Source organism: Fistularia commersonii, chromosome 9 (assembly GCF_037954325.1).
Source record: "Fistularia commersonii isolate RoL2024-O1a breed Wild chromosome 9, RoL_Fcom_v1.0, whole genome shotgun sequence".
In the NCBI taxonomy this organism is placed as follows: Eukaryota; Metazoa; Chordata; class Actinopteri; order Syngnathiformes; family Fistulariidae; genus Fistularia; species Fistularia commersonii.
The window spans coordinates 12,780,393-12,798,886 of record NC_141292.1 but is presented as its reverse complement, the minus strand read 5'-3'; the positions used below and the strand labels follow the sequence as shown (position 1 = coordinate 12,798,886).

The 18,494-nt window shown below is 39.9% G+C and overlaps 1 protein-coding gene across 1 annotated transcript; it reads right to left on the bottom strand.

Moving 5' to 3' along the window:
- Positions 1 to 783: 783 nt before the first annotated feature.
- dcst2 (DC-STAMP domain containing 2) lies at positions 784 to 14,532 on the bottom strand. Its single transcript, XM_086153005.1, has 16 exons — positions 14,420 to 14,532; positions 13,585 to 13,844; positions 12,837 to 13,007; positions 11,967 to 12,068; positions 11,685 to 11,879; positions 10,742 to 10,807; positions 10,451 to 10,664; positions 10,206 to 10,363; positions 9,439 to 9,603; positions 9,196 to 9,363; positions 7,927 to 8,027; positions 6,361 to 6,494; positions 5,898 to 6,019; positions 4,460 to 4,553; positions 2,830 to 2,949; positions 784 to 1,769 (listed from the first exon to the last, which is right to left on the bottom strand). The coding sequence occupies exons 1-16, from the start codon at positions 14,530 to 14,532 to the stop codon at positions 1,631 to 1,633; spliced, it is 2,322 nt and encodes a 773-aa protein (XP_086009131.1). The 3' UTR covers positions 784 to 1,630.
- Between the last annotated feature and the right edge of the window lie 3,962 nt (positions 14,533 to 18,494).

The window sequence follows — 18,494 nt, the reverse complement described above, 5'->3', positions numbered from 1 at the left end:
AAAAAAAGATAACAGTGGCAGGGCGTTGAACACTCATGCTGCTGTTTTCATGGTTTCATAAAACTGTTGAGCTGCTGCAACGAGATGTTCCTCACGCCTCTTGATTTGTGTACGGCTTTACGAATCAGCCCTGAAGCTATCTGCATCCTTTGCGACAGATGCGCTCGTCTTTCCAATAAAAAGTGGCCATTTGTGTGTCTTTGTCTACCCAACTGGATGTGTCACATAGATGTTCAAACTTCCTCACCGCCATGGTCAGCTGATCCTCAAAACAAGAAATCACGGTACAAATTTCCACGCCAACTCCACATAGACAAGACCCTAGTCAGAATCAAATGAAGGACCTTCTTGCTGTGAGATGGAAGAGTTGTGCACTGCCCAGAAAAATATTTCATTCTGATGTATTTTCCTTTTCATTGTGTTCTAAGTACCCTATGAAGCACTTCGTCTTGCTTTGTTGCTAAAAAGTGCTATACAAATAAACTTGCTATGCCCCACTCGACAACTCCTTGCTACATTCTGATGACTGTTTTTGTTCTGAGCAAAATTTGTGTTGCATATGGACAAGAAGACATCTTTCCTGTCCCATTGCATGTTAAAATCACATTTTTAAATTATGGTAAAACTGAGTTATCCAGTGAATTCCTCTGCATTCGGTTTGTCTTGGAATAACACCGAAACCCACACTGCATCAAAAGCTCATGACAGATCATATCAGAGGGAGTGTAAGAGGAAAAATCCAGCCTATAGTGAGTCTTCAGTATGAAAATAAATACTGTCAGATTGTTAAAGCAATAAATAAAGCAGCTTTCAAACACATATAATATAAATTTATTGATAAAATAGCAAATGCTAAAACTACTTTTGGAAATTTTACACTAACTTAAAGAAAGGTATATAATTGAAGAGTCAAAGATAACACTGGCAGAGAGAATAATAAAAAGTCAAACGTTCTGTTAGAATGCCTTATGCTGTATGTCTGAATGGTAAAACAGTGATCTGTAATACATTGAACAACAGCATAACATGAAAAGAAGTAAAAAAAAAAAAAGTAAAGATAAAACAGGTATAAGCGTGATACAAAAACAAATCCTTTCAATAATGTTGGGTGTGAACTAAGGAAATATTTTTCATTCTTTCATTCTTGTCTGCACCCATTTTCCTGTACTCAAGATTGGGGTGGGGCTCCAGCCACTCCCTGCAAGCACACTGTGGACTGATTGCGCGTCGATCACAGCGCCACGTATCGAAACAACCAACCATTCACTCTCTGGCTCACACATCGATTTAGCCTCTTCAGTTAACCTACTGCAAGTTTCCAGACCGTGGGAGGAAACTGAACCTGGAGAAAATCCACCACACGGGAAGAACGTGAAAACTCCATACAGAAAAGCCCCAGTCTGAATCAAAAACAAGGAAACCTTCGCGCTACAAGAAATCAGCGCTAACCATTGTGCCGCCCGATCCCTGTTTTCATGCATTGTGTTCATTTCCTAAGTTAAAAGGTTGTTTTGATTTTGTCACCAGAGTCTCTGAACTCCAGCTATGTGGCACAACAGCAACCTTCAAGTGAATCAAAGAGAATCCTCTCCCTGCACACCTCCGAACATTTGTCGAGCTCTGGCGTGTCTTAGTAGGGATGTGGATGTTCTGGTGTGTGGACCATGACAGTGACCAGAGTGGTGGAGTTCAGGGGGGTTTGTGGCTCAGATGTGTTTGGCTGCAGCTCACTAGACTCGCGATGGTCGTGGAGGGTGTAGTCTGCAGAACTGGCAGCAGAAGAGAGAGACAGACAGAAAAAGATGCAGATACATACAACATTTAATCAGTGTGATTCTTATTTTAATCAGTTTCAAAGACCATGGGTAGTAAAAAGAAATTTCTTACAATTGACATCATACTTGAACTTGTAAAAGTATGTGGCCTAAATTACAAAAGAAATGTGAACCAAAAGTAAAGTCAAAAAGTAAAGTTTTGGTTGAACCAAAAGAAGTCAGTCTCCTTTTTAATTTATATATTTTATTTTAAACTAAACACATTTTGAAAAAAATGTGCATATTTATTTCTTAGACTCTTACTTTTATTTTGAATATTTCAGCTTTTCTCTTTAGGCCTCTCACACTTTCTTCATGTCTATCACTCCATCCATCTCCTCTCAAGTCTTCTCAAAGGCCTTCTATTCACTTCCGCTCCTCTGTATATATCCTTAAATGTCACCCCAAAACAACTAACATGTACTGTCCCACAGATGGACTCATTCCTGATGCCATCCATTCTCCTCACTCCCAATGAGAACTTCAACATTTTCATCATCTTCACCTCCAGCTCTGCTTCACGTTCTTTCTTCAGTGCCACTGTCTCTAAACCAGACATCATGGATGGTCTCACCACTGTCTTCTAGACCTTTCCTTTTATTCTTTCTAATACTCCTATCACTATCCAGCCTGTTTGAACACATTTCTTCTGCTGTTCTCCACACTCTCTGGACTTTTTACCCCAAGAACTTCAAATCCTCCACCTTCATTCCTTGTAGCCTCATGGTTCAACTTGGGTCCCTCTCACTCACACACATGTATTCTCTCTTGCTGACCTTCATTCCTCTCTTTTCCAGAACATACCTCCACCTCTCTAAATTGTACTCCACCTGCTCCCTGCTCACTGTACAGATCCCAATCTCATCTACGAACATCGTAACCCATGGAGATTCCTGTTTAACGTTGTTTGTCGCCCTGTGCATCACTATGGCAAACAAGAAGGGGCTCAGAACTGAAGAGCTGATCCCTGGTGTAGTTCCACCTCCACCTTGAACATTATAATTATTTGCCCCACCTGAACTCAGAGTCATGACTGCTGAACATCCTCTCCTGTCGCAGTGAACCTGTGAGGTGACTGTTTAGCGGCGACTCAAGAGCTGATTTCCAGGACCTTTGGTCATCATTACTTGAGTCTCTGGGAAAAAAAAAATAGGCAAACAAATCATTAGTGCTACATTTCGTCTTCATATCCCTTGTGTCGGGGACCACGAAGTGCCGCACGTACATGATAAAAACTTGGGAGCTGACAGAAACACAAGCAACCTGGATGACAGGAAGTAATGTTCCACAGTCACAGGTTGCACAAGATGACATTCGAGCATTCAAACAGGGGAACATTACTGACATGGTGATACTATAAATAGAATATCTGTCTTTCCATGTGTCTGTTTTTATGTCTGTCTTGTTAGATTTTATTTATATTGCGGTAAATCACAACGCAGTTGACTCATACACTTTCCATGTAGAGCAGGTCTGGACCGGACTCTTTTAATTAAAGATTTACAGAAAAACCAATACTCCTCCATGAACAAGCACTTTGTGACAGCAGTGAGGAAAAACTGCCTTTTACCGGGCAGAACCCTTGGAGAGATTGGAGAGATCCCTGCTCAATGCAGCCGGCCTTCTGTCATGAATGGTTGGGGTAGAAAGAGCGAGGACACAGATAGAAAGCGAGAGTGTGATAGATGGGGGGGCGGTGGGGTATTAAGGTTGGGAGAGACAGGAACATATGATCTCATATGAATAATAACAGTAGTGCTGACAAGTCACATGGGAATAGCTGACATGTAAAAATAATTGCTTTAATATTCATAAGAAAAATAACAATGATGGGGGCCTGGCAGGACCACAGCAATACATCAAGTACTTAACTATGTGTGTGTGTGTGTGTGTGTGTGCGCTTTCTTTTGTCCCTGTCTATTTTACAATTCATAAGCTCACTTTTAATGTAGCTGGCTTTGTCCCACCATTCAGACATCCGTGATGGACGCTCACGTTGCAGCTGCCTCAAATAGGATTTCGCATTTACAGTGTTTTTTATTTCTAATTGATTTATGAAAGTTAGACCGGATGTTATCTTAAAAGTGATGGTATATTCCAATAGTACTATAAATTTGATATTTGCAATTTTCCATGTATGTTGTGTTGCATTGCATTTAGTTACTTTGGATGTACCGTATGGCAAAACAGGTATCTGGATGCATCTTGGATTGAAGCAGTAGGTGAAATGCAAATCCCAATCACTAAAATGTGTGTCCTTTACTCTTTCTTTATGTAAATATTTGAACCCTTGTGTACATTGGCTGCAACAACTGAAATGTTTGAAGACAATAACAGCGGTATTTATGTACTTTCACTGTCATCCTTTAATTGTATAATAATGCAAATACCGGGTTCTTTTTTTCATGTACTAAATGAAGCTCGTAATGCATTTGTACCTTAAAGATTCTACTCATGTACTTCTTTTGAAGCTTGTAATCCAAGCTCTTCTCTATAAAAATGCTGCTCACAGCTGCGTGTGTGTCACTCTGAAATCTGTCTCTGCAGTTTAAATGGAAGTCAATGCCATCACACCTTAGGTCAAGATAAACAAACTCCTTTCTACTTAAGGCATCCACCCCACTCAGTGTCAGTATGATACTCACAGTTCCTCCCCACTATCTTCGTCCATCATCGCTAGTTGCGCGCAGGCAAAACATGTGCTTTCCAGATTGTGGAAACACTCCGGACAGAGTATGTCTGTAACAAATACACAGGGTATGTTCAGTAACACTCATGAATATACTGAAATTTGGAAAACAATTACTTTGGATCCTTGGTCTGATTCAAATGAGGAACTTAAAAATGTAAGATTTGCATATCCAGTATAGTAATGTGATGTAACCAAATTAAGTTGTCTGCTCTTCGTTTCACCCTTCACATGAAAACACATCAATAAAACTATTATGAGCCTCCACCTTCTATATCTGTATAATGCCAGGGGTGGGCAAACTTTTTGCCTCCAGGGCCAAATTGACTTTTAAAAATTTGACAGACGGGCCGGGTCAGCGCAAGATATTATACATATAAAACCAAAAAAGGATTAGTAAACAGTACATATCAGACTCGTCTTGACATTTGTCTGAACATTGTCTGACATTTGCTTTGAAAATAAAACCAGCTTGGTTTTGAATTCTCTGACGTTTGCTTGCATCTCATGCACAAACCGTTTTTTCACTTGTAGCTTCACGTCCAGCTCATTCATGTGTGTCGGTATGTCTACAGAAAAGGCTAAATCACAAAGCCAATCTGTGTCATTCAGCTCAGGAAAATTCTCAAGTAGCTCAAAAATGAAATAATCTCCTGTTTGAGCTCCCACTTTCATTGATCCAATCATTCAATCATTCACGTCAAGTACGAATTCTGTACCAATCTTTCACGGGCCGGATTAAAAAGACCAACGAGCTGGATGTGGCCCGCGGGCCGTAGTTTCCCCAACACTGGTTTCATGGCATTGAGTTTATGCCATGAAACCTAACTGTTCAAGATGGATCCCTCTCATTCACACATGTGCCCTTTCTTACTACACTTGACCTTCATTCCTCCACCTCTCTAGATTGTACTCCACCTGCTCCCTGCTCTTATCACAAATCAGTGCCAACACTATAGTCCGGGGAGATTCCTGTCTAACCTCATCCATCAGCTGTCCATCACCATGGCGAACAAGAGGAGGCTCAGAGCTGATCCCTGATTTAGTCCATCCTACACCTTGAGCTCCTCTGTCACACCTACAGCACACCTCACCACAGCCCTTATACTGCACAAATCCAGAACCACTATAATACATTCAACTTTGTGTGATAGAATATGCTAGTTCACAAAAAATCCAAATAGAATACATGCTGCTTCTGTATGCACAGTGGACAGGACACATTGAGAAAGGGACACTGTCCTTCCTATTGGGATCATTCAAAGACGGCATGATGACACCACGTGTTTGGGTCAACTTGTCACCAAAGAGATTTGGTAATATTTCGCATCTTCTCATCAAATTGATGGAGCAAATATGTGTTTAGCCCTGCAAGTCTGACACTGGCACTTCACCTGGACATGACGGAGTACTACCGTTGTCCGTTATCTCCTCTGGCACAACCTTTTTGCCACAAGCCCAACAGAAGACAGAGGAAAAACCAAGGAGGTCTGACAGGTGAGCCCCACCAGGAAACCTGAAACACAGACACACGCACAATATATATATATGTACAGTAATTATATCTATATACATATATAAATGAATGATGATTAAATTCTACATTGATTAAGCTGTTCACTTTACTACACAATTTTTTGTCTTGTTTTCTCAAGAGGTGACACACAGATGTTATCTTTGCGTTGATCTTGACTGATAGGTTTGTAACTCCAGGCGTCCCTCCTCATTCTGAAATCATAACATCGGTTTCTACTCAAGATGTATTGCTCGGATATTTTAAGCTCACGGACGCACATCGGCTCACTTTTAAAGAAACTATCTCGGTCTGAAAGTTTTGCAGCAACTCATCTAACACACTTTAACAGTAGAGTGAAAAGATGACTTCTTCCACCCGATGGCGCCTCTTCTTGGCGACCGGGTCCGGCACTCAGGACACACGCCACGGCCATTCTGTCCTTGATGATCTGCTGTCTCAGGTACCGAATCCTCTCCTGAACAATAAGACACCAGAAAAATAAACATGTGGTCTGACAAAGTGAACAGAAGAACTAAAGGAAAGCAAATGATTCATTCCAGCATCACCAGTGGAGCAGATACACTTTCATTATTAATTTACAATGAATAAACAACTAATCCATAAACATCTTGCCTTTAGACATTGCTATTTGAGCATCCTGTGCTGATGATCACTTTCAATCATTTCTGCCGCCGCCTAAAACAAGTTCCCCGTAAATGCCACATATGTGAGTACCCGCGTTCTGAGTAAATGCTGCCGATGGTTTTAATTTGAGACACAAACTGCTTCGCTGCCATTTGAATCTTGTACACGCAAAGCGCATATTTCCTTGTACAACTACGAAAATAGAATTCAGGTTAATCTTGAAGTTTATTTTATTGATTAATTGCATATTTCAGGGAAGCAACATTTTAGGAACTGATAACAGCCTATCACATTTGCATCAAGAAATACTGCCTTTGGAAGTCAAACTTGAAGTTATAATGGAGTTGTTTTTCATTGTTTGATGTCATTTTATTTATAGATCTTGTTCAACACTACAGTAAAATACCATGTGACAATATAGCAGATCTGGCGGATATCTGCCTGTATTTAATATATTTATGGTTGTCTGCATTTGTCAGAAACAGTGGGATGTAATATGAGCAGATATACGGGAGGATATATGTTATACAAGAATGCAAGGAACAAACAGTTTGGTGGTTTGCTATGCCACAGGGGTAGAAGTATAAGAGGACCCTATAAATCAGATATACGGTCAATATGATACAAGCAGAGGTAGGTGGTGTAGGTTGTGTATTATGTCATCAGATGTGCTGAATGTGAATAATGGCAGATGTGGAGGGTTACGTAAGACAGTCAGACGATTGTGTACAAAGAATGCGATTCTCACTCTGACGAAGGTTGTTGAAAGGATCTTGCGATCATTCGATGACAGCCCTCCCTTAGCTCTCTGTTGCGGCTAGTATCTGGATTTTATTATATAATATTTTATATCGTTATATTAACCCTTGTGTTGTCTTACGGGTCAAAAGTGACCCACTACCATGTTTAGCTGCAGAAAAAGCACCTTAACCTATTTTTTTCCGACTTGAAATTTTGTGAATTTTCCTAAAGAGACCCCATAATTAGAAAAAGTGATACTTCATTTTTGTTTATGTTTCCATGTGGGCTGTACACCACTAGGGTACAAAGATTGTCTTGTGGGTCATTTTTGACCCGTAGGACAAGGGGAGTAAATACAATGTTAAGATCGCAAGAGGGTTAATAGCTGGATAATTATATGATATATTTTACACGGGTAGTTTCTGGTTACTTATAATTTCATTGTCAAGTTCAAAGCAAAATTCAGAATTAAACAAGTCTCTTTTTTTCTGTGTATGTACTGTATGTGGGAGGGTATGCACCTGCTCTCTCCGTGGATAGTACTGGGCACAGATCAGTCGTTTGCAACGTTGCATGATTCCCCCACCCACAGAAACCATCATAGCCAGGCCCAGCAGGAGGCCTGCAAAATAAACCAGAACCAGTTGAGTCACATTGACTCCAGAACCACAGGAGGCATCAAAACGTCACCTTGATTTATGTCCTAATCATTACTCTATAGCTCGGGACTTGAAGAAACTCAAAGAGAAATCAAGGCAAGCGGTGTCCGTTTATTAGAGAAGGACTCTCGTGGGTTTCTTTGTTGCACTTTGTCATGTTGTGGTGGGAGGTGTTGGTGGAATCAGCTGTGAAGAGCTGCAGGATGGCAAAACAAGGAGAGACAGGTGAGAACCCATCTGTTTCTAATGAATCCAGTCCAAGAGTCAGGTTTAAATCCGGCTCACTTTAAACTGGTAAGTGTTTGGAGTTGGTTTTGGACCTTGACCGAGAAGAAAAACATCATTAACGAGGAACACATGCTGCTATTTTTCTTTGGTGTAAACTACCTTTAAACTATTAACACCGGGGAAAGTTCTTTCCCCGATTCACTCAATTTCAGAGGATAGTTTTGATATGCTTTTTTACAACTTGTGTTTGGCTGGGAAAAGAAAATTACAGTATAATGTGCAATAAAAATTGGACAGAATCTCTGCAAAGAGCGAGAAATCGTTCGTATCCAGGAGACAGAGATTAGGGTAACCTGCTGGAGGGATTTTAGAAACAGATACATGGCAAAATCAGAAATACTGTTTGGCTAATGTAACTAAGGATATTGCAATGATGATGTTCTGTTCAGCCTCCACACAGAAATTTTATGTTCTTTTTTGCAAGCCATGAATATGTTATGGCTTAGGAAAGAAAAAACCAAGGGCAAGAAAGTATAACACTTTTATTACTCATTTTTTTATGATCTATGTAAAATTTTTTAAAATGAAGATTCAAATAAGGCTGAATTTATTTGAATTGGTATTGCCAAGCCCTTCCTACTCCACCATTACTAGTTGTCACTTTTAAATTGCATCGGTGAAAATGATTGTGTTGGGAGCAAATTAAATCTTCGTCAACATCTTCATCTCTGCTACCTCCATCTCTGCTCAAATCAATAGATCAATAAATATATGCATATATACCCATACAGTGCATCTATCCACCCAGCATTTCATCCATCCATCCACCCATTCACCCATCCATACATGCATGTATATAGAGTGGGGCGCCGTTATGTGATTTTTTTGGGATGTCACTCCTACCCAGGACTATGTTGATGTGCTCCTCTGGTTCATAAGGCTCTAGCAAACACTTAGTGCTGATGACCGTCACATTTCCTTCCTGCAGGATGTTAAAAGATGCCACCATGTCCCTGAAGATGTCCGAAGCATAACCTGACCCATTCACCACCACTGCGAGTGTAACTGGAGCTGCGCAGGAAGAAGGGCAAGGTGACCATGGTTACCGGCTTTCCAGCTGGCAGAGTGTGTAGCTGTGAAGCTTACCTCGAGCCACCACTTCCTCCGTCACCAGATGGTGTACCTGATCGAGCAACCAAAACACCAGATAGTCCAATGCCACCAGCATGCCACCCAGTAATCCATGTCTGAATACAGAGATCACGCCGCCCACTATGTATTCCTTCTCTTTTTTTGTCAGCTGTGCAGACCCTGCAGGGCAGAAGGACAATGATAACCCATGACCTAATGACAACTAGCCTCTAAGAGTCTTTAAAACTCCTCCAGCTGCTGCCTCATATTGTTATTGATGCTTCTTATGTAATGAGAACAAATGATTCAAAGTGTGTGTGTGTGTGTGTGTGTGTGTGTTATATCATTTACAAGCCATCCATCACTCAACTGCAGCTCTTCTAGAACTTACTGTTTTCCTGAGATCCCAGAAGAACGTACGCTTTTCTTCTTGCTATTTCTCAGCTATGCCCAACAAATGAACGAATCAATGAATATTTCTTTTAATCGTCCCACGGGGGGAAATTTAAAAACAAAAGATGAGAAACAAATTTTTTTAAGCGCCAAAGGACCTTTACTCTGCCTAAGCCACAATTTTAACCTTACCTTTTTTCAGATGCTAAAAGCCCTATTTCAAATGTGCTTAAATTTATCATCAACCTGCCACCCTGCTGTCACGTTCCAATCAACTCTCACTCTAGGACTTTTTAGTTCACATCATTTTACTTCACACCTTAATTCCAGTTTCTTTTGGTGTTCCCCGAAGGGCTCAACAACACAAAATTAGGATCTCACAGACTTACAAGGTGTGATGTAGGTTTTGGCCTCTCTGTAGGAAATCGGTAGGGCAGAAATTCCACCCTCTGAGGTAATCTGTCCGTTCAGATCAATAAACTGGCTGCTGATGTAAATGTTGTCAAAGCTCAAGTCAGACAGATACTTGAGCCTGTACTGCCTTGCCCTGCAGACAGACACACACACATGTATCTGTAATGTACAGATGATGTCACTTGTGCATAAAGACAATGCTACTGATAGAATCACTCACCTAATGGAGGATAAGGCAAGCAGGAAGATACTGCCATACATAAGTGGAGTGCTAAGTCTCTTTATTACTTGCAGATGTGATGACACCTCCCTCATAATGCCCTGAGTAACCTGCAGGAAGGATTTGCTGCTATTGGCATCCATTTCGAAGGTCCCCGAGGCAGAAATATTGAACTCAAACTCATTCCTAATTTGCTCAAATGCTGCGATGCTGGCTGAAAGGACAGTCAAAAGTCAGTGACATGCGAAAAAGAAAAGGCAGTCGATACAACTTCCAGAAAACCATACTCACGAGCCGCCAAATGTTTTTTCAGGTGGTCTGCAATGTAGGATGGGATGACACAGAACAGCTCACCAACTGGAAGAGAAACACTCCAATGACTTAGCTTTATCTCTACCATTAGGGTTCAAACCAAGATGAGAACCAGAGTTGCAAACCGGGTGAAGGCAAAAGCTACATCCAGAAGCCCAGTCACAGTCTTACTCCTGCCTGACCATCGAACCGATGCTTCTTGGACTCTGAAAACTTGATCGATGATGTTCTATCATTATTCACTTGATCATTGTTACAGTTGACCAATATGTCTGTGCACAATCATGGGAGTGCTATTTGTGGCCAATGGTCTGATATTGTAAGAAGAAAGCAGCAGACAAATAGAATTTCATTTTAAACAAAATGTGTGGAAGTGTTGGTAAAGCTGGAGATAGCAATCTGGATTTATATAAGAATGGATATGCCCACATTAAATTTAGTTGGTAGTCTGTATAATAGCTACAACCAAGTAATCCATAATATGGCGTAATTTGTAATTTTGATAGGGGGGAAATAGATGCCATTGATGTAAGACCTCAGGAAAACAGGCAACTGAAAATGGATGCTGAAATTAAGTATAAAAATGTTCAAAATTTCACCTCTGGTGATCATTTACATTAGTATAGTTCTATGTTGAATGATCTATAAAAGTCTTATCAACAACCAATTGAGTAGCTCTGAACTTTTTATTAAATTGTGTTATTTCGAAAATTACCTTGAACTCCTGGTGTTATTCAACATTGGTTGTGTTGCAATGGGTTCGTTTTGCAGACATGAGCTCTCCCATTTCCCAAACCGCATTTGTTTATCATGGTTGTATTAAATTGCTATGGTATCATTAAAAAAAGCTTTCCTAGCAACCTTTTTCATGTATACGCTCAAGAATGCTGTACTGTGTCAATGGAGGTGTTAGCGAACACACCACGAGCAAGCTTGCAGAGTGGTAGAAAGGTTTCCACGACGCGACACAGGAAGTTGAACTCTCCAAGCAGTTCTGTGCAGTCAGCTTGTGCCTCGGAGAAAAGAGCACGGCACCTCCGGTAAGGTTCTCCGAGCTTATCGTTGCACACGTCGCAAATGTCCAATAGAAAGTGGATAACGTTCTTCAGAGTGCGGGCTAGAATTTGAAGGAAGTTATCACAGGTCAGAAGGTGCAGGTATGAATATAGTTCAGTGCGACAAGGTAAAAGAACATTACACTCACCAACGTGGTGGACACTATCAGAAAGAGTGTGGAAGAAAGTCTGGACCCTGTTCTTCACAGCAACAGCTTTAGTGCTGATCTTTTTGATCTTGTCCAACACCGCTGCGAAAATACATGTTGGTCAAGTGTCGATGGACATGATGATATCACTTTAGTAGGTTCTTTTTTTTTTGGTCTTTCAATACATTTCAAAATTGAGTAACAGAAGTATCCTTCTGAGGAGAAATTCAGACTTTTGTCATTTGATGAGGCTCAGCCAGTTGGTGACTTGACCCTAACTGATACCTGCAGCACTATAAATGTTTTCTAAAATGTAGCTTATCCTTATTATTTCAATTTATCGCTGCTGAAGCATCTACTCTTTTTCTGGGCTATTTTTGGAGGATTCCCTGTAGTGTTGTTGCAGTAGAATTTTCCATTTGTTTTGCAGAAATATTTAGGAAAAATTTGTTGTATTTTATCTTGTTTCCAACACATTTTGATAAGTATCTTTTCTGCACTATTAATACCTTACTGTTGCGGCCGCTGTTTTAGGTGCTATTTTTGAATCTTAAATCTCAGTGAAAAGTCTTTTCAGCAATATCTTTGCCATGTCTCCACAATTATTTATTCATCATCTAGACCACTTTTCCAGCACTCTGGCTAACAGGAGGGCTGGGGCCTATTCCAGTTGTCATCGGGCAAAGGTTCACCCTGGACCGGTCCATCACAGGGCCGCGTAAAGACACACAACCATTCAGTCTTTTAATGGAAAGCCTTGGCAATTTAAAGTATCCAATTACCTTCTGCATGCTTCTGGACAATGTGAGAACCATCTGACTAATACATTCACTATTTTTCAGCACTATAGTTGCAGTTTGAGGGTCTTACAGAAAAGAGGAGTGGCTGCCTGTTGCATCAACTCCTTTGTTTGATTGGCTGTCAACTCGGCTCCACAGAGTAGACTATCGGCAGCCAGCTCAATGTTTTCCATCGTGTTGGCGACTGGACCAGAGAGCAGTGCTGACCCATACAGGAAGAGCAGGAAGTTCCTGCCATGACCTGACATAGAAGAGGGGCTGATAGAAAATATTCCACTCATGTTCGATAGGTACAATGACGACTTCAAATTCAATTCATGTCATGATGTATAGAAATTGAAACAGAAAAAAAAATGAAATAAAAATAATCCAAACAAATCTAAATATACTGCTCAAAAAAATAAAGGGAACACTTGAACAACACAATGTAACTCCAAGTCAATCACACTTCTGCGAAATCATAGTGTCCACTCAGGAAGCAACACAGATTCATTTTGACTTGTTTTAAGGACATTACATCAAAGTTGGATCAGCCTGGAGTTTGTTTTTACACTTTAATTTTGAGTGTGATTCCTAATCCAGACCTCCATGTGTTAATACACTTGATTTCCATTGATAATTTTTGTGTGATTTTGTTGTCAGCACATTCAACTGTGTAAAGAGCAAAGTATTCCACAAGAATATTTCATTCATTTAGATCTAGGATGTGTTTTTTAAGTGTTCCCTTTTTTTTTTTGAGCAGTGTATATATTTAAACATATTATTCATTTACAAATGAACTTTATTATGAAAAAGATAATACGTACTGACCGACTGACCTGAGCACATTGACGGCAGCATAATCATCGCATCGGCACGCATTCCGGAAGAGAGTCCCATGCCAAAGGCTGCTATTACAGCCACAGTAATGGTGCTGAAGGCGCAGAACCACAGCGATTGCTTCTGCAGGAAGAGGACCGTGAGACCATAAACTGACGCCAGCACCAGCCCACTCCCAAACCCCAGCAGACTCCACAACACCTCCTCCAAGTGTTTGTTGACTTTTGCAAAGTTTAAGGCACGGAGGCTCCCTACTAATCTGTGGAAGGAAAGAGAATATGGAGACAAGAGAAAATTGTTATGTTAGAAAATGTTGAAACATGATGTGAGATGCTGTCAGATGATATAAGAACATAGACGTGATATCTCAGACGAGAGCCGAAATGTCCTCATGAAACTTTACAGGCCAAGTTGCTATGACAAGGTTAAACAACAGTACCATGGCCTGGATGACGGTGAACCTCTTCAGACATCTTTCTATGCACTTGGGATAGAACACCCTTCAACTTGTAAGGGAGTTTGAAAAGACTCCCATGAGCCTTCTGGACAACTGAATTGAAGAAACCTTTCAGATGGGAGGTGAAACTTTCAGGAAACTAAACAAGTCCAAGTCAATGAAAGTTATAAGTCATGTCATAATTAATGATTATTATGACTGATCTAAAAGCCAAACTGGAAACACCAACTGCAACTTTAACAACCCCTGTGCCACACCAAGTTATTAAAGCTTGTTCTTTCAATTGCACCTTTTTTTTCATTCAGAACATGTGCCAAGACATAAGAAACAAGCTCAGTTGAGCTTACGTGCGCTTCTTTTATTCCAAATATCAACACTCTTCCCTCACTTGTGAACAAGGCCCCAAGGCCTCTAATCGCAGTAGGATTTCATGCACAATCTGGAGAGGGCTGTTTATCTTTTCCACGGTCTCGGATTTGGAGGTGTTCATTCTCGTCTCAGCTGTTTCGCATTTGGCTGCGAACCGCTCTGCAAGAGCTGGACATCGTGGTCGAAGAAGCCAACAGTATCACATCAACTGCAAAAGCCAGAGACCTAATTCTGAGGCCACCCATCTGGGTCCCCTCAATGCCCTGGCTGTGCCTCGGAATTCTGTCCATAAAGGTTATGGAGAGAGTCCAAGACAAGGGGCAGCCCTAGCAGAGTCTCATTGGAAACAAATTAGACTTACTGCCTGCAATGTGACACCAGTCATTCAGCACTAAATGGCCCACAAGAGGGGGTCCAGTAGATCATACTCCTGGACGACACCCGCCCGACTCTCCAAAGGACATGGGCAAATGTTTTCTCTAAGTCCATAAAGTTCTTGATGAGGACAAAAACCATACTGCTCCTCCCTAATTTGATATCTATCTCAATGTAATTGTTTGCAATTCACAGATAATGAATGAATGAATGAATGAATTGGAGGATTCAGATAGACCCACTGAGTTACACATTAGGTTGGCCTTTACATGTGTCTGCTTGTATTTATTCTCCATAAGAGTTCTGTTTTTTCTTTTTTTTATAACAAGTAAAAAACAGCAATTATATGTCAAGTTTTCTTTTTGTATTTGTATAATTTCATATTGTATAAGACACAATTAATGGTTGTTTTGTATATAGTGCATCTTGCATGAATATGTATACAATGTTATCTTTATTTGAAGGATAAAATAAGTTCTGTGGCTCCAGATAGATGTTATTTGGTGTGAGATTGGGGACACCAGCTATTTTGATACTAAAGGCCAAGTGTGTTAGTCATTAATGGGAGCCATTCATTCGTTATCTATACAACTTATCCTGCTGTCAGGGTTGTGAGGATGCTGCAGCTAGTCGATCACAGGGCCACATAGAAAGACATTCAACTATTTACTCTGTCATTAACATGTCTGGGCAATTTAGGGTCTTAAATGAACTGGAGAACCATAAGGAAACCCATGCACACAAAGGGAAAGCATGCAAACTCTACACAGAAAGGACATTATCATATTTGAACCAGGGACCTTATTGTTATGAGGCGGAACTATCAGCTTTGTCAATTCTCCTGCCAATTACCTCCTCAAACGTTGCCATTGAGCTCTCGCTTTTGCTGTCATTTGGCGTCTCTGCAACAAAACCAGCTGGAGACTGAGTAACTATCTGGTCTATAGAAAAAGAAGAAAAAAAACAAATATTAAGAAACCAGATTTTACATGTACCTCACTCTAGTTTAGTGTCCATTTGAAAAAATCTCATGCAATTGAGGACCGCATATAGCACCACTTGTCAGGTCAGATGCTAATTCTTCTGACTCACCTGTCACCTTTGTTTTTTTCTTATTCAGCTCTCTTGGCCTCTCTTGGTTTCACAGCAAACTGGCAAAACCTGCAGTTGTATTACCCACACCTACAATTTCTGCTCTCCTTCGGTGGTTTATCTTCCACATATATTTTCTTTTTCATCATCTTCTTCTGCTAGCCTTCTTCAGAACAGCTTCCTTTTCAACATGTACACATTGTGACATCACCGTTCCCTTTGTGACACCCGAATACTCGCTGTGACATCATCGTCTCTCCCTCTGCTTCGTAGTGTGGCGTTTGCAAAATGATAAAAAAAGGTTCAAGAAATGAATTAAATTCAACTGAGCATAGAATCTAGAGTAGTAAAAATCCAAGAAATGGAGAAGTTGGATCAAAGAATTGACACGATGGTGGAGGTAGCGCTCTTATCTCAAGTGGAATCAGTCTGATGTATTTGAAAGAAGTCAACATTAATCGGTTATTGATAAATATATGAATATCATTGACCAAGAATAGGAAAATTACCTTTTCAGTAAGCAAGCCAATAGAAATGTCCACTATGTGGCAGTCATCCTTGTCTACTTTAAGTAGAGTACTTCATAACAAAAATGAATGAATGGTATTTGGTCGCATTAAATTCAATTTCACAAAGTAATGTTGAGTGGAGTATGTTTTTAGAATCACTTTGCGGTTTCAAATCTGCACTAGATAACATTCACCACTTAAAACGCACACAGATGGTGGCAAAACTGCAAGGAGCTGACCAGATCATTTGAAGGGGCTCAATGTTTTGAAGAAATACATGTATTTTTTTTCTAGTGCATTTCTTCCGTTTGAAGAAAATTAATTCTTAAACGGCTAAAATCAAATGTAATTATATGTTCAAAGTATCTTCTTTATTGCTCAATCGCTTGACATATCAGCAAAAAAAGCAAAAATTACTGAACTTAAAAGATGCGTCATTGGAATGAAAAAGAGTTATTAGGTTGACATTTATAACCATTCAAGTAAAACGGTAAAGTTAATTCCAATTGAAATACTAAAAGTCATAAGACTTGGTCTGGTTCTTGCCCGATTATTTCTTATATAAAGAAAAACGGGCCTCGACCACAAATATTTTTTGTGTAACTTTAAGCAAACTTTGAAATGTCATTAACACGCAACCCCCCGCCCCCCGCCGCACAGTGTTTAAAATACAGTAAAGCTGATTTAAGTCCTAAATAATCTAAGAGCATTAGTTCAATGTGGTCACACAGGTTTAGAATTCAAATACAAGCTCACACAGCTAAAATACTAAACACAATGCATTACAATACACGGTCCTTTTTTGGCCACTATTAAAAATACAACAGTCAGTGAGTGAAAGCAGATTAGTTTGCTATCACCCAAGTTTAAATTATTAAGCCATTTTGAGATAAGATAGGAAAGGGGAAATTCCTTTCTCAGCGTAACAGTTTTAATGTCAAAAATAAATATCAATATGAATAAAAATTCAATTTTAAGAAATCTGCCACAGCAGTACATGTGTATAATTCAGGATGAAGTTAACTGATATGTTTCCATGGTCTCAACAGGGTGATATTTAGTACTGCACACATTAAATGCACAGATGACATCAGCAGTCTGCAGCAATGATGTCATCCTTGAGCATGATATGGGAACTTTACTCCAACAATAATAATAATGCGAATAATATTACCACTAATAATAATAATGAAGATATGAATAGATAAAAATTAGAAATATTTATCATTATTCATATTTCTATTTATATCCAATTTGTATTCAAGATAATTCCTCTACCTTCAGCCGAAGGGAATATTCAAATCTTTGTACTTTTTAAGACCTTAAAACACTTGATAGCCTTGACTTTGACACTTTATGGTTTTATTTGTATTTCTTATTCTCCCTCCTTCCTACTATTATTTATTATTGTTATGTTTTTACTTGAAACAATTTCCTTCGAGATAAATAAAGTTGCTCTTATTCTTATTCTTATTCATATTCTTATAAGGGAAGCGTTGGGTTAGATATTTTACGCACTGCATGTTTTTGGACAGTGGGAGGGGACAGGCAGGCGGGGGAAGAACATGCAAACTCTACATTGGACACTGATCAGGATCAAACCAGAGACCTTCTTGCGCAATTTTGCCGCCCAACATGGACTGAGAGGGGGATTACCATAACACAATGATACCTATACAACAAAACTCACGTCCAAGCATGTGATTTCACCAAGTCATATAAATATGATGATGCAATGCCACCGACCATTTTATAGGTGAGGTGTCACACCTTTGAGTCTGCTGTCATCCGGGAACCCAGTCTTACGCAGAACTCTGGCACAATTATTTGGCAACCCGGATAAAACAGAATTACAATAATCCAAGTGCAATGTCGCATGGATGAGGACTTCTGCATAATTAATGACAAGGCAGATCTGATCTTCGCTATATTTCTGGAGCGGAAAAAGGCAATTGTGGTGACCTCTTTAATACAAAGGTTAAAGGTTACCTATCAAAGAGCACACCAAGGATCCCACCTCTGCCAATGCAGCTGTGTGACAGGAGTGAAAATTGTCATGAAAATGATTTTGTTGTTTCCATCTTGGCTAAGTTCAGGGATAAAAAAA

What these genes read in the sequence shown, in the direction of transcription:
- dcst2 (XM_086153005.1), bottom strand. Translation starts at nt 14,532, where the DNA reads ATGAACACCTCCAAATCCGAGACCGTGGAAAAGATAAACAGCCCTCTC. An exon ending in ACTATCCACGGAGAGAGCAG is followed by an intron (nt 6,495 to 7,926) that starts GTGCATACCCTC and finishes CTTATTGTTCAG; the next exon opens with GAGAGGATTCGGTACCTGAG. An exon ending in AGTCATGACTCTGAGTTCAG is followed by an intron (nt 1,770 to 2,829) that starts GTGGGGCAAATA and finishes TTCTGCTGCCAG; the next exon opens with TTCTGCAGACTACACCCTCC.